A 15,454-nucleotide genomic window follows, 5' to 3' on the forward strand; every position below is an offset into this window, starting at 1 on the left:
AAGACTAACATATTAGATCCTCAATGAAATAAAATTTTACGATTAAAATTTAACAGAAAGACCAAACACACACTTATTTCACCCAAATCAGTTTTAAAAACTGCTTCAAAGTTTTAGAAAAACCACTCCAATTTTTTCCGCTCAAAATTTTTAAAAAACAACTTTGAACTCTATAAAAATAAAATCTAAAAAAGAATTAAAAAAAACTTAAAAAAATAATAAAAAACCCTCTCTTTCTCCAGATAGCTCTCCCCGGATAGAATTCTGTGAAAATCTCAGAGGTCACATAAGACACTGGAGACCAACTCCTCTTCGGTTAAAAAACTGTGTTCTCTGGTCAAAATATTATGCGATCATACTGTAACCCTCAAACACACTCCATTGAAAAACATAAGATTTTATCATTCATTCAAGATTATGGCTTCAAAATCTTTTAAAGTCCATTATTAAAACCAGATTATGATTATAACCATTAAGTCCAAGAATCATTTTATGACATGTTTAGTTCAGATTAGGTTCTATACATTAAGTCCAAGCATGTTTAGAAGTACAAACCTTTTGATTCAAAGACTACTAGTCCAAAGATTCAAAGTAACAGTCCAAGAAACAAGAAAATGAAGATGAAGATTAATATGAATGTGTCTTGAAAGTGTCCGATAAAGTTCTTAGCAAAGGAGATGAAGGTCTTCGAGATGAACGATGAGAGAAACTTGAGAGTAAAAAAATGAGCGATGCAAACAGTGAAAACAAATACGGATGACCCTTTATATAGGGTAAGGAAAAACGATTCACATTCCTTACTGGACAAGGCTACGTCTGAATACACCCTCATGGGACAACGTGTTGTCCGGATTGGACTCTCATCGGACAAGCCTTTGTCCGGATATAGATTTTAAACATTCAACCTATATTCTTATCGGACAATGCCTTATCCGGATAGGCTATTCACCGGACAAGCCTTTATCCGATAGGCTATTCATCGATCACCATAAAAGAACCAAGACTTCACAAAATCATAGCTTTATCCGGATAGGATTCACCGGATAACCTTTGTCCGGATAGGACCTCATCGAACAAGCCTTTGTCCGGATTGAACCCTCTCCGAACAACACTTTGTCCAGATAAGGTCCTTATCGGACAACACTTATCCTTAGAAATCCCTGTCTTTCAAAAACTTAGACTTTAAAAATATCTGTAAAAAAATATATCAGTTAGTATCTCATATATATATTTTACTCCTCCTAGAAAAATGATAGAAATAATGAAAAATGTTTAACACTCCCCCTCAAATATAGATACCACATTCAAAAAAATTAATCACATAAAAAAATGATTATATTTGAAAATACAGATATTTTGAAATACTGAATTTGACTTAAACTAAAATCAATTTCATGAAAATCAAAAGTTTATCAGTTTAACCAATAAACAAAAAATTTCCAAATCATTGATCAAATTTTTAGAAAAATTCAAATTTTCAAATTCAACATACCTAACTTAGATATTAAAAAGTTAAAGTGTTTTTCTTCTAAAGCTTTTATAAATAAGTCAGCTAGCTGATATTCTGTATTTACAAAATATAATTCAATAGTTCATTTTTCAACGTAATATTTGATAAAATGATACCAGATATCTATATGCTTTGTTTTGGTGTGTTGAACAGGATTACAAGAAATTGTAATAGCATTTTTTGAATCACAGTAAATTGGAATCTTATTGTAAGAAAAACCGTAATCTCTGGGCTATGTGCGCATCCAGATAACTTGAGAACAGCTAGCAACAGCTACATATTCTGATTCAGTAGTAGAGGTTGACACGCAGTTTTGTTCTTTGATGACCAGCTTACCAGTTTATCTCCAAGAAATTGAACGTGGCCTGAAGTGCTCTTTCTGTCCAACATACACCCTCCATAGTCTGCAGTTGAGTAGGCAGTCAATTCAAAACCAGTACCTTTAGGATACCAAAGTCCTAGATTAGCAGTCCTTTTAAGATAATGAAAAGTACGTTTAACTGCACTTAAATGAGACTCTTTTGGATTAGCCTGCTATCTGGCATAAAGATGTGCTGAGAACCAATCATACATTAGTAGGTTTTTTAATCTACAATTATGCCAGAAGGATCAGCATGTAGTTTTGAACCACGAGCCATAAGTGTTTTGATAGATGAACAATTTTCCATATTAATTTTTTTAGGATATCAGAAATATATTTTGTTTGACAGATAAAAATTCCTGAAGATAATTGTTTAACTTGCAAACCTAAAAAGAAGTTCATCTCACCAATCATGCTCATTTTAAATCTTGAAACCATCAAGGCAAAAAAGTTTTTATAAAATTTAGGATATGTAGATCAAAATATTATGTTATCAACATAAATCTATATCAAGATAATGTCAGACTTTTCCTTTTTGATAAAGAGAGTTGTGTCAATATTATCTTTCGAGAAGTCTGACTTCACAAGGAATTCAGATGAATGTCATTACAAGGCTCTGTCAAGCATGTAAACGTGTCAAGCTTTGACTCGTCAACAAATCCTTCTGGTTGTGAAACGTACACCTCTCCTTTGAGAAAACCATACAACAAATTCTGCAGTCTGGTAATGCGATTTAAGTCAAAACAGTTGAGCGATGAAGATGACAGTCTTTGTGTGATGTTCTAAGCGATTTACACAGGCTGTTGAGAGATTAATCCTTTGAGCGATATAAACCAAAATCGGACAACCATGTAAGCGGATTGAGAAATTCTGTGTGAAATCCGACAAGGAGACAACCCATTTAGATTAAGACAGCTTCCGGTCTAACCAAGTCTGGTGGTGTTGAGCGAGGATAAACCAAAATCGGACACAGAGATGAGCGATAATCCTTAAAATCGGATGAAGTCTTGTACGATTCAGATGAATCTGTGTGCGATTTCTTGAGCAATGAAGAAATCAAGTGTTAAACCGGATGAAGCTTCCTTCGATTTAGAAGAAAATCGGCTAAAAGGTTGATCGGATGAAGCAGTGAGCGATTTAGTTGAAATCGATGAAAGTGATGAGCGATTTACAGATTAAGAAAAATACTAAGTAGGAAATCCAGAAGATACTGTGAAGAAGGATTACACGAGGAAGAAGAAGCTGGCGATGAAGATGGATGAGCGATGAATGAAGAAATCGATCGATGTGAATGAACAGCAGGTAAATGGGCTGAAAGAAAAGTATGGGCCTTGATTTTGTTGGCAGAAGAGTTAGATTGAGCGATTTAGAATCAAGAAAAACACAAAAAACAAAAAAAATTAAACAAAAAAGATCAAACACTTGTTCTTAGAAAAAAAAATTCAAGAACACAATATTTTTAAAAAATACAAATTTCACCAAAACTTGAAATCAGATGATCAATTCACAAATCTTTGTGAATAACAAAGATTCATAAAGTGATTCCTCACACTTTGATCCTAATATTAACACAAAAACACATAAAATTTCAAAAAATTTGGATCAAACTCAAGAAAAAACAAAGAACACTAAGAACAAAATGAAGAACACATAAAATTTCCAAAAAATTTCTTCGATAAATCTTCAAAATCGTTGATTTCTTCTCTTGATTTCTTGCATTTCCTGCTCTGATACCAATTGATAGTCCATTTTATGATCAATCTTCAATAAACTTTATGAATCCATGACAATCTTCAAGATATTCATATAAGAACATTGAGAGAAGAGATGAGAGAGAAAATCAATCTTGGTCAATGCTTTATTACTCTCAAACTTTACATACAATTTACAAATGAAAATCTCCTCATCTAATTACACAAAACACAAAGCTTTATATAAGGTCAAAGTTGAACCCTTCTAAGTCAAAGTCAAACATCTCAAGGAAAGTCAAACACGATGACTTTTACAACAATTATAGACAATTTTATCTTTTCAAGACGAATAAAATTTATACTGAAATTCAGTCCTAATAGTAAAAAAATAAAATAAAAGGTTTAATATTTAATCAAGAAAGGGCAAATTTGGCAAACCATTGTTCGTCTCATTTTTTGGAAATTGATTTTATCAATAAAAACATTTTGTAAACTGTATCTCATTTCTTCGCTAGTGAAATTTGTTTCAATGTTCGTCTATATAATGAAATTTGAGCCAGATATGGTTCAGTCAATAGAACATTTTCCAAAAATCTGAATAACATGTTTTCGTTAATGAAATTCGTTTTATCATTGAAATTGGTTTCATGGATTCCACAATTCCAAAAACTGAATGATATTGTTTCAGCAGTGAAAATTGTTGAAATGTTTCCTAACCAAAATGGAATAGGTTTCATGGTTTCTAACCAAGATGAACTCGGTTTTACATATGAAACTAAATATTGTTCAGTCAATGAAATACTTCAAGAACTGAATAATAATATTTCATTCATTTTTAAATTTGTTTCATGTTTCCTAACCAAATGGAATCAGTTTCATGGTTTATAGCCAAGATGAAATTGGTTTTATTAATAAGACCAAAATATGGTTCAGTCAATGAAACATTTCAAGACCTGAATACTATTATTTCATTAATGAAAGTAGTTTCATGGTTCATACATAACCAAAATGAAATTAGTTTCATTTTTGAAACATTTTGAAAACTGTATAACGTGGTTTTATTAATGACATTTGTTTTACAAATGAAAACAAAACAATTATGAAACTATTTAACTGTTTCTTGAATTTTTATGAGACTCATTGTCACCTTGAATGAAAGATGGACCATTTGACAAGGTGTTGTGAACCATATAAGAAATTATTTCATTTATAGTTATTGAAACAAGATTCGACTGTTAATTATTTGTAATCAAAATGATTTTAGGAGTATAGTTTTACAATTCAAATTTTAGGAGTATAATTTAATAAAAGAATATAAACTATTAATGATAGTAATTATATATTAAAATAAATTGATTTACAGCTTCCATAAAAAAGTTACTATATTTAATTTTTCATATTCAAAAACAACTAAAACATTACCAAAATTAACCATTACAAAGTAAACTGACATTCATACCCATATTCATTAAAAATAAAGAATAAAATTTGGAAATTTTCTATTGGTTGAAATTGGTTTTTATAGTTTGCATGAAATAGGCGGTTCACAATCTAACCCTCCCTTCCTCCCCCCCAATCTCTCTCTCTCTCTCTATATATATATATATAGAGAGAGAGAGAGAGAGAGAGCGCTTAGTTCAACTGTTAACCCAAATTATTATGTTAACTTTGTAAATGTTTTAGACCAAATCATGATCCATCTTGGTATTAGGTTCTTCACTGTCTAAGAATTTAATGTTAAGTGTATATGACTAATTTTTTTGTAACTCCTATATCATTAATTGGGAGTTACAAGATCCATAAAAACCCATGATTTTTGTATTTTTAATATTGATCTTGTATATTTTTAATATTTATAAATTTGTGATTGGTGGAGAAAATCCGCTAGTAAAGTGTTTGTTATCGTTCAAGCAATTATGGATAAAGACATTGAGAACCAATACGACAATATTGAGATGGTTAAAATTGTTTATGGTGATAGTTGGAGTTCGAGATCGGGAAGTGAAGTAAATAACCAAAGCGAGTTTGGTAATTATGAACACAAATTGACATATACAACATAAATTGATATGTATACACTCATATGAACACAACTTGACATATATGAACACATGTGACAATTATGAACACAAATAGAACACATATATGAACACTTGTGACAATTATGAACACAAATTAAACATATATGAGAATGTATATAACCCTATTCCGGTCTAGTCCGGAGGTGTGTCCTTCCCGGTCCTCTCGTACTAGGGAAAGGTCCTCTCAATGCTCTAACACCCACACTAACACTTGTGGCAATTGTGAACACAATTGAACATATACGATTTGTAACAGATTTCTACTGTTTGTAACCGATATCATTGAATGCACATTATCTTTTACATAAATACCCTTCGGCAATTATGTCCATATATGTTTGTGAGATTACACATTTAATAAAATAAATGTATTAGATGATTTATCTCAACCCTTTATCTTAAAAATCAATTGTCATAATTAGTTTATACAATAATTAAGGTTAAAATAATGAAATATATATATATATATATATAGACTTGGGATCATGTAAGACCAGCTTGTTTTCGTGAGACCCGTGAGACCAGCATTTTACACTTGAAACTTCACAGCAAAATGCTGTGAAGGTAACTTTTTAAAACCTTCACAATGTTTTTGCTGTGAAGGTTCGACTTTTTTTAAACCTTCACAGCGTTTTTGCTGTGAAGTTTACGTGTAAAAATGTGGTCTCACGAGTCTCACGAAAACAGGCTGGTCTCACGTGAACCGAATCCTATATATATATATATATATATATATATATATATATAGAGAGAGAGAGAGAGAGAGAGAGAAAGAGAGAGAGAAAGAGGACAATCAAAATGCAACCCATCACATTTGTACAATAAATGCAACTCAATGAATTGAGATATTTATGGAAATGATGAGAGTTCATTTATTTATGATTTGAATATTTATGGAAGATGACTATGACTTATTAATTATGATCAATACTTTATATTAAGAAACAATCAAAACTTTTATAAAATCATATAATCATCAAATTAAATGAATAGTTGAGATTAAGTTGTATTGGTTATATAAATGTAGAGGATTACATAATAACTCACCCATCTCTCTCTATATGTGTGTGTATAATGGATCTTAAGGTTAAACCTAATATTTTTTTTTCATGGTATGCTTTTTGATTAAAAATATTGATTATGCTTTAGATAATTTAATTTAGAGTAAATTATATGATTGGTCCTTGTGGTTTACATAAAATTATACTCTATGTCCCTAAATCAAAATAATTATGGAAAATGTGGTTTACATTTTACACGTGTTTAGTCCCTTTGCTGTAACACTGTCTAAGATATTTTGTTAGCTCACTTAACTTAGAGGGTATTTTAATCTCTTACTTATTCTATTAAAAAGACAAAACAATGTTATACCTTCCAATAAGGTAACGACACATGTTAAGTGACCCCATATCCATCCATCCCCTTCCCTACCCGGAGACATAACCTTTTACAATCTTGGTCTCTGTGATTTTTAAATGAAAAAGTGATAAAAAGACTAAAATACCCTCTGAGTTAACCCACTTAACAGATGTTATTGACGGTGTTAAGACAAAAAGACAAAAGGCGTGTGAAATGTAAACTACAAAGACATGTTTCATAATTATTTTGATTTTAGAGATGTACAATGTGATTTTATTGAAAACCAGGGATCAATCGTGTAATTTACTTTTTAATTTAAAAGTAAGAGTGAATTGCATTTTTGGTCCCTTTTCTATGGCTGGTTTTAGTTTTCGTCCATACAGTTCATGAAGTACAACGATGGTCCAAATTTTGTCTAGACTAGTCCGTGCACTTAACACCATTAAAAGAGGCTCCTCTAAGTTAGTCACGTGCTCCTCACATGAGGGACATTTTTGTTTTTTTATACCTAAACTTAAGAGTGAATGACATTTTTGGTCCCTAGTATGTGGCTATTTTTTGGTTTTCATCCTTACAATTCGTAAAATACATCAATAGTCCATTTTTCGTGTTTTGAAGCCCAAAATGGTTCATCCCCCAACATTATTTCACCGACAAACCCCACCCCCTCCATGAAAACCCATGTTCTTGGAACCCTTCTGCCTTCCATCGCCCCCTCCTTAAAAACCAATGTTCATGAAACCCTTTTGTGTTGGTGTATATGGTTCGTCAATGAATGTTCTAGTAAACGGCCAAAATATCAAACTTGTTCTAAATTCACCGATATGAAACAAAGTGTAGTCCTTCCTTTCCAAAATACTCGTAAACATTTTACCCGGTAATCTAAATAATAAATATTAAAATGTTAATACAAGAACCAAAGTGTAGATGTACAAATACAAGTCGATATCAATTGAATGCAATTAACATAAAGGCTTCAATTGATTTTTATCTGAAGCTATAATTAAAAGCAAGTTGGATCATTCCAATGTTGCAGGGAAAAACAATTAAACACCATCAAGAGGTAACAGAACCGATGTCTTCATTCCTCATGTATCAAAAACATACCATATAGTGTTTTTTTAATATTGTAAATGCAGCCACAAACTAATGCCAAGAGTGGAAATGTCTCCTGCCTTCCTAACTAATCTTTATATGGTCACAAGTGATACACCAATGGTTGTATATTTGGTTCATACAACTATATACACAATTCCTACAAAATATGATTACCATTTACCAAAAAGAATCGCGGGGGTGGTTAGATGCAAAATCATAAGCGTTACTCCAGAAGACCATTAAGTAGCGGATGCTCAACCTCTGGATTCCTTGTACTACCTCCTTGTTGCCGACCCCTGCAAAACAATAAACTTGAAACTCGGAAAAACACTCCCAACAATCCTCATTTTCTCGTTATGAAATGCATACAACTTCTAATCGATGTCTTGATGTTTTTAGTCTATTGGAGAAACTTTCACGTGATCCCATAGCCTTAACGCTTAAAAGCTACATCAATACCATATAATCATAGAAATGGCTTTTTTTGGGGGTACTAAATAAAATATTGATTAAATCTTGTGTCTATTGACAACGAGTTTCAAATCTTGTGAAACATTTGCTAGCTTTAACATTGATAGCAAATAATGAAATGCAACCTTCCTAACTATTTTCTTTCGCTTCATATAATCCACATTGGTACACAGTCACACGTATCTTCAATTACACTCGCAAATAGAAGTTTCATCTCAAAGAGCCCACCACATCATTTTTCACATCAGCGGGCCATAAACACGGCATGCAATTTATTATATTTCATTCATCTCTACATGAATAGCTTAATCAAGAAAACAATCTACACATTAGTATACACTTTAACCTCATGGTCAATGGTTTGTATGGCCTATAAACTATTAAGCTTGATCCCAGGATGATATATGATTTTGAATTGGTCTTTTGCATTAGAGGAAGCATTTCTCTTGTTGCCCGCCCTATAACTAGAGTAGATTTTGCTTCTATCTACTCTTCCTCCGATGATTCCCACCAACAATTTGATCACCACATCATGCTAATGCCATACAACTAATTGACTAGATAGGCAGCAGAATCCCTAAACTTAAGATTTTTGCCAGTGTTGATTCACAAGATCATCAAGTTAGAGCTTCGAATTTCTATCTCTGATGTCGTTTGTAACTCTAGTTTTCCTTCTCTAATCTCTACATCATTTTCTCCCCCTTTTGTTCTTACTTTAATGAACAACTCCTTGTATTCTTTATCTTTACTTTCTCTTACTCATTTCTTGGCTGGTTTATAGTTCTCTATCCTCTTAACAAACTACAACCACATAATGCACCTCTTCTGTTCGTACTTTCATGTACAACTTCTTGTATCTTCTTTTCACACAAGCGTTTCCTCAGCATCCATATTTGCGTTAGGTTTTAATCATTGATTTTTTGCACATAATGCATTTTCATAGAAAAAATAATTAATTATTTGAAGACTACGAATTAACATACATGTTTCAAATCAAGCAGCATTCTCAGTCTAAAATAAACTTGGAGATTTAATATACTATATCCTCCTCGATATAACAATCAAGGCACTAAAACAACATAACAATTTTAGATTCTTGTATTTTCTTGCAACTGTTGTAAGTTTGTTTTTCCCTCTGTAACAAATCTTGTACAGGTGTGGTTTAGGTTTTAAAGTCCTTTTACATAACTAACAAGAAATCCTAACCAATATCATTGTAAAGTCGATCCTTAGTGTCACAGACTTCATAAAATCATGCAATTTGCAACATGCGGCCTTAGTTGCCACTAAGTACGCCTATTTAACTAAGGGAATGCTAGATATCAACAAAGCAAAAGAATGCAAGAGAGAAAAATGGATGCTTACTCATATTACTTGCTCGAATATGTATAATTGCTTTGTTGTTTGGCCAAATAAGGCTACCTATATTTAAAGTTGTTCAGCCCCATAATGGACGGTTGAGATTAAATTACAACTGCAAAGGTTTTGCATGACCCTTCATATACCATTTGAAATATTCACATAAAAAGTAACTCGCTATAAAATATCTACAAGGATCTACAATTAGGGGTGTTCATCCAAACCGCCAAACCGTCCACACCACACTGCACCGCACCGCAAAGCGCGGTTTAGAACCTTCGCGGTGCGGTTTGTATTTTTACCAAACTGCGCTATGCGGTGCGGTTTTGAGTTATCAAACCGCGGTTCAAACCGCACCGCACCGCATATTTTGTAATTTTATATATAACATATATATATATATATATATATATATAGAGGAGTGATCATATGAAAACCGCCCTCATTTGTGTAAACCGTGCAAACCACCTTCATCTGTCGATTTCATTGTTTAATCTTATGAAATTTTTTCATGAAATTGTTTAATCTTGTGAAATTGTTTCATATAATACTTTTTTTGATGAAGTTGTTTCATATATGGTTGTGAAATTGTTTCATATAATACTTAATGAAACTGTTTCATGTATTTCTCTAACATTAATGAACCAGTTTCATGTATTTCTCTAAAATTAAAATAATGAAGATAATATCTATGATTAACACCCTCCACAATAAAAATGATTAATCAACCTCTCATAATTATAAAAAAATGAACAAAATGAAAAATTATGATTGGTTGAATGCAGTTTGTACGGTTTGTACAAATTGAGTGGTTTGCATTTGATCGCTCCCCTATATATATATATATATATATATATATATTTATATATATATATGATTTAGTATTTATGTAATGATTTTGGACTTTGTGTTTTGGACTTTGAGTTTGATCTAATTGTCAATATTAATAAATTAACTTAATAGTTTTGTACTACTTTTAATTATACAATGTATTTGGGAATCGGATGTATTGAAATTCTTTATCTTTTTGGACTACGGTCACTTTATCGTTGCTTTTATAATGTATTTTAAACTTATAAGTATTGGTTTGGTGCGATTTGAGGTTTATGCGGTGCGGTTTGCAGTTTGGGAAAATGCTCAAACCGCGTATGCGGTGTGGTTTGGCCCCGAACCACACCAAACCGCACCGCAAAACACCCCTGCCTACAATGCTCCATAACATTCTAGCGAAATCTATAAACGTGTGGCTAAAGAAAGAAAAGGCGTTGACACTAGGCTGTATGTTACAATTGATGCAGTGTAACACATTTCCAGGCTCGAGATCTAATTTCCCCCTTTTTGTGATGCCCATAACCTATATTTGGACATGCTTGATGGGTGAAAGTTTTCCTTCTAAACCGCTTGAATTTTCATCAAAAGTGATTCCTACATGCAATACGGTAATGAAATACAGGCATCATAGAGACCTTACACTAGTTGACTGGAGCTCTACAGGACCTGAATCCTCATTGTCCTGCATATACAAAATTGTAATTTGTCAATGACCGCACACAACTCAATGGCATGAATTTTACATACACAAAATTGAGATACCTCAAATAACAAGTCCTTTCTGGTGATCATGCCAATCACACGAGAAGCACGAGGAACTACAAATATATGCCTCAATCCTAATTGACGAAACAGATTATAAACCTGCACAATGTAAGATGATACCCATATCAAAAACTTCCATGCATGCACTCAAGATAGCCATATTGCAGAATGAGATTGTCACCTTCGTTAAAGACATATCTTCAGGGACAACATACGGTGATGGATTCACAAACGGGGCTAGATCAATGTACATTTCCAGATCATCAGGACTTAGATGGATATCATTTATTGATAATCCTTTACTAGAAACAGGCTTCACAAAGTCACTAAGACTGTGCCTGCAAGTTTGGATATCCATGAGAAATCAACCATACTAGTACATCGAATATGGGTGTTCAATGAACTCTATATACCTGATTGGTATAGATTGGCTTCTCATATCAACTGCAAGAGGGCTATGCTGAAAATCTGCCTTGGATTGTAGAAGTACCAATAGGTGACTGCATCACCAACAAAAAAATTGAGTTATTCCATCTAACCAAATTATTCTAGTGTTGTAGCTTAAATTCCATCGCAATCAAAACTGAACATATTATATTATACCTGCGCAAAATAAGACCAATGACCATTGTTTCTCCAGTTCGTGTGTGATCCACAACCTATATGGCAGATAAAAGTATAGCTTCAAGGATTTGTGAAACACTACCTAACATGGAATTAGGTATGCACAAAAGACACAAGTGCAGAAAATGGAAATGACATACAGGGAAGCCGTTGTGACTGTTTGTCCTTAGGATATTGGCTACATCAGCAACTTTCACCACACGAGTGAAGTAAGAAACCTATCAAACATAAGAATAACCGAATAAGGCAAGATATCATGCAAATAATAGGGGGCTACATTGTCAAAATTAGCAGAAATATGCAAGAAAACCCTCGGTTTCACTTGTTTCTGAATGTAAGGTCCTTCCAGATAAAAAATGGAGCAAATAAACATTCAGAACCAACAACACCAAACTCTCTAACCTTTTGATTCCCACAGGCTTCTTTTGCTGTCATTTTTCTCATCAGGTTTTTAGGTCTGGATTCAAGTAAAGGAATACCCCTTAATCTAGCCTGTTCTTCATATAAACCTTCGTTGAAAGCATCACCGACAGCCTGAGGAAAGTAAAGGCTAAGAAAAATCTTACACTACTTTGCCACATCATCCATCCAAGGAAAAATCCTTACCTTTGAAATGAGGAGAACAAGCATGATAAGAGGTAAGAGCTTTAAGTTATTTGTAATTTCTACCATAATAACACAGAGTGAGACTGTCATTCGCATTGAACCTCCTAGGAAGGAAGCAGCTCCAAGTAAAGCATACCTGCAAATTCCACTTGTCATGCAAACAAACTAAAGGACAATGTGTAAATGACAAGCTATGCTTGATCTATCATCAATAGTCAGGAGGGACAAACGTCTTTCCAGTAGTTTCAAAGTCCAGAGAAAATGCTGACTCAGCAGTTTGCAAGGTTCAGCAACTAATCAAGAAATACATACCCAAAAGAACAAGGCATAACACATTAAAATGCTTAGTTAGAAGAAACAAAAAGCCTTGCATCTTCGTCACAGAAGATGGCCTCCACCGGATGATCGTAATTAAGTTCTCCTCTTAACATTTCAAAATTTATGCAAGAAAACCACAGGTTAGGAAAATCCTAGTGCACTGAACAACCCAACATGTACCATAAATGCCTTGTTATTTCCATTGATTAAGTACTTGTTTTGTAACTGGACATAAAGTATCCAGGCAGTCCGTTAACTAGACATGCTACCATCCCCTCTCCATTGACCTATCTAAAGTTTATAGTGACACTCAGTTTGAAGAGAGAAAAAGAGAGACTGCATATAAACTGAATCTCACAAATAATTATACAAAAATAGAAGAAGTAAAGAGTAGAATATATCATCACATCATATTCTACACCACTATTTCAAAGAGCTATTATATGCATATTTGTTATGATCCTAAGGAATGGTTGCAATATGTGCAAGGGTATGGATACTTTGTACGAGGACACCAGGACTCCAAAAACGACAAAAAAGTTGTCGATATGGGTGTGTATTAGCATACACACGTTCATACATGTATGCTAAAAATACTATATAGTGTTAGAAAAGTCATAATAGCTCATAATTCTTTAGTGATTATCTTCATTCTAGTTATCTAGATTTGATATTTATTACAACTCTCTAATATGAATCCTCGTGTGCTCATACACCCCAGCTGGCATCACTGAACGGAAAAACCGCCATCTGCTTGTAGCTCACAATGCTCCCAAATTGTGGGAAGATGCTGTTTTGACAACTTCCTTAGTAAATAAAGTTCCCTCCTTAGTTATCAATTAGAAATTATATTGTCTTTTTTATACTCATCTGCTTCATAGTTCCATGTTTCAGCAGAGACAGACGGTTGTTTGTGTCCACGACAAGCGTCCATCCAGGGAACTAAATCGGTTCCCAAATCTGTCCATAGACTCATTGCCAATCACTTAGGTTCAAAAAGGATACAGATGTTACTGTCGTGCCTTGCAATTTTGCTGAATTTGGGTCATACTTTCTTCTAGCTGTGTTGATCATTTGAAATCCAATGGATGTAGGTGATCCGATCCAATCATCCATCCGATGTTGGATTTTTCCATCGGATCCAATCCAATCGATGATAGGATTGGTTGGGTTCCATCCATTCGATATTACCATTGGTTATCCATTCGATCAGATTGGACCTGTCCAATATTTTGATGTCGTTTTTAACTGATTAATCCACATTTCAACCCACTATTCACATATTTTCTCTAAAAAAACCTACATACAAATATCAACCAACAAGTCAACAACAATATTGTTAAATACTATCAATTATATTTATTTATTAATTGGATGGTCACTGGATCAGATTGGTTCGGTTCTATTGGATTCTGGAATTCCATCCAAGGACCAACCGATCCAATATGGATGTTGAAATTTTGGATCCAATCTGATCCAATTATGGTCGGTCAGTTTCAATTGGATCAGACGTCTTTCCGCACCCCTACTTCCTTCCCCAGTCTTTAATCTCTGAAATCTTGGTACTAGTTATCCAAAACAAGTCGTAAGAACCTCCTTCAACCCTTGCACCTCTATCTTCAATCACAGACCCACACAAGGCAACAGACTTACAGCTATTAGTGTTCAAAGTCTCTAGTTCCACTCACTTCTGCTACTAAACTAACTGATATATACGTAACATACAACTTGAATGCCCTACATCATTTACCCCCACCCCCAAGAAAAAAAATACACTACTAAACCACAAGGGTGGTGCCTGATTGGTTTGAGCTTGGCTCCAAAGGTCAAAAGTACCAGGAGGTCCTAGGTTCAAATCCAAGGAGGAATAAAAATCCCCTTGTGGCCACGGAGGTTCAAATGCAGTGACTCCTGGCTATCTGCAAAGCAGGTGGCCTGGGATTAGTTGGCTCACATAGCGGGTTGGATATCCAGGTTAATCAAAAAAAAAATACACTACTAAACCGCCCATCAAACGTCATACACAACCTGAACACCTAGCTACACTGCTTGATAATCCGCCCACTTCCCCTTACTCCATAACCACCCATGGACACATGAAAGGTCAAAAGTGTGCAAAAGCATACACCTTAGCACCCAATTGTGTCTTTATTTCACTTAATTTTACACCTTTTCCAATCTTATATCGAGTCTTTTAGTCTTATCATATGGTTTTACATTTAGTAGAGCTAGGATGCAGGAATGGTGATGTCTTATATATTTGATGAGTAAAATGTTAACATAAGCATTGTGTAGCAGGTGTACAAGTTGCTGCAGCACTGGACGCTGATATTGACACCACAAGGCTCAATCCCGTTGAAAGATGTGAAAAGTCAAAGTT

At 33.7% G+C, this 15,454-nt stretch overlaps 1 protein-coding gene across 1 annotated transcript in view; it reads right to left on the reverse strand.

Moving 5' to 3' along the window:
* Nucleotides 1-8,063: 8,063 nt before the first annotated feature.
* LOC112500228 (chloride channel protein CLC-d) overlaps nucleotides 8,064-15,454 on the reverse strand; it is a 31,989-nt gene continuing 24,598 nt past the window's right edge. Inside the window, exons 15-23 of the mRNA XM_025103614.1 lie at nucleotides 12,757-12,892; nucleotides 12,553-12,684; nucleotides 12,291-12,368; nucleotides 12,130-12,185; nucleotides 11,940-12,026; nucleotides 11,708-11,864; nucleotides 11,524-11,625; nucleotides 11,397-11,443; nucleotides 8,064-8,396 (exon numbers count right to left, since the gene is read on the reverse strand). Of these exons, the coding sequence (XP_024959382.1) occupies nucleotides 8,324-8,396; nucleotides 11,397-11,443; nucleotides 11,524-11,625; nucleotides 11,708-11,864; nucleotides 11,940-12,026; nucleotides 12,130-12,185; nucleotides 12,291-12,368; nucleotides 12,553-12,684; nucleotides 12,757-12,892 (868 nt within the window). The 3' untranslated portion in view covers nucleotides 8,064-8,323. The remainder of the gene's footprint in view (nucleotides 8,397-11,396; nucleotides 11,444-11,523; nucleotides 11,626-11,707; nucleotides 11,865-11,939; nucleotides 12,027-12,129; nucleotides 12,186-12,290; nucleotides 12,369-12,552; nucleotides 12,685-12,756; nucleotides 12,893-15,454) is intronic.

Source organism: Cynara cardunculus (genome assembly GCF_001531365.2).
Source record: "Cynara cardunculus var. scolymus isolate 2C chromosome LG 17, CcrdV1, whole genome shotgun sequence".
NCBI lineage: Eukaryota > Viridiplantae > Streptophyta > Magnoliopsida > Asterales > Asteraceae > Cynara > Cynara cardunculus.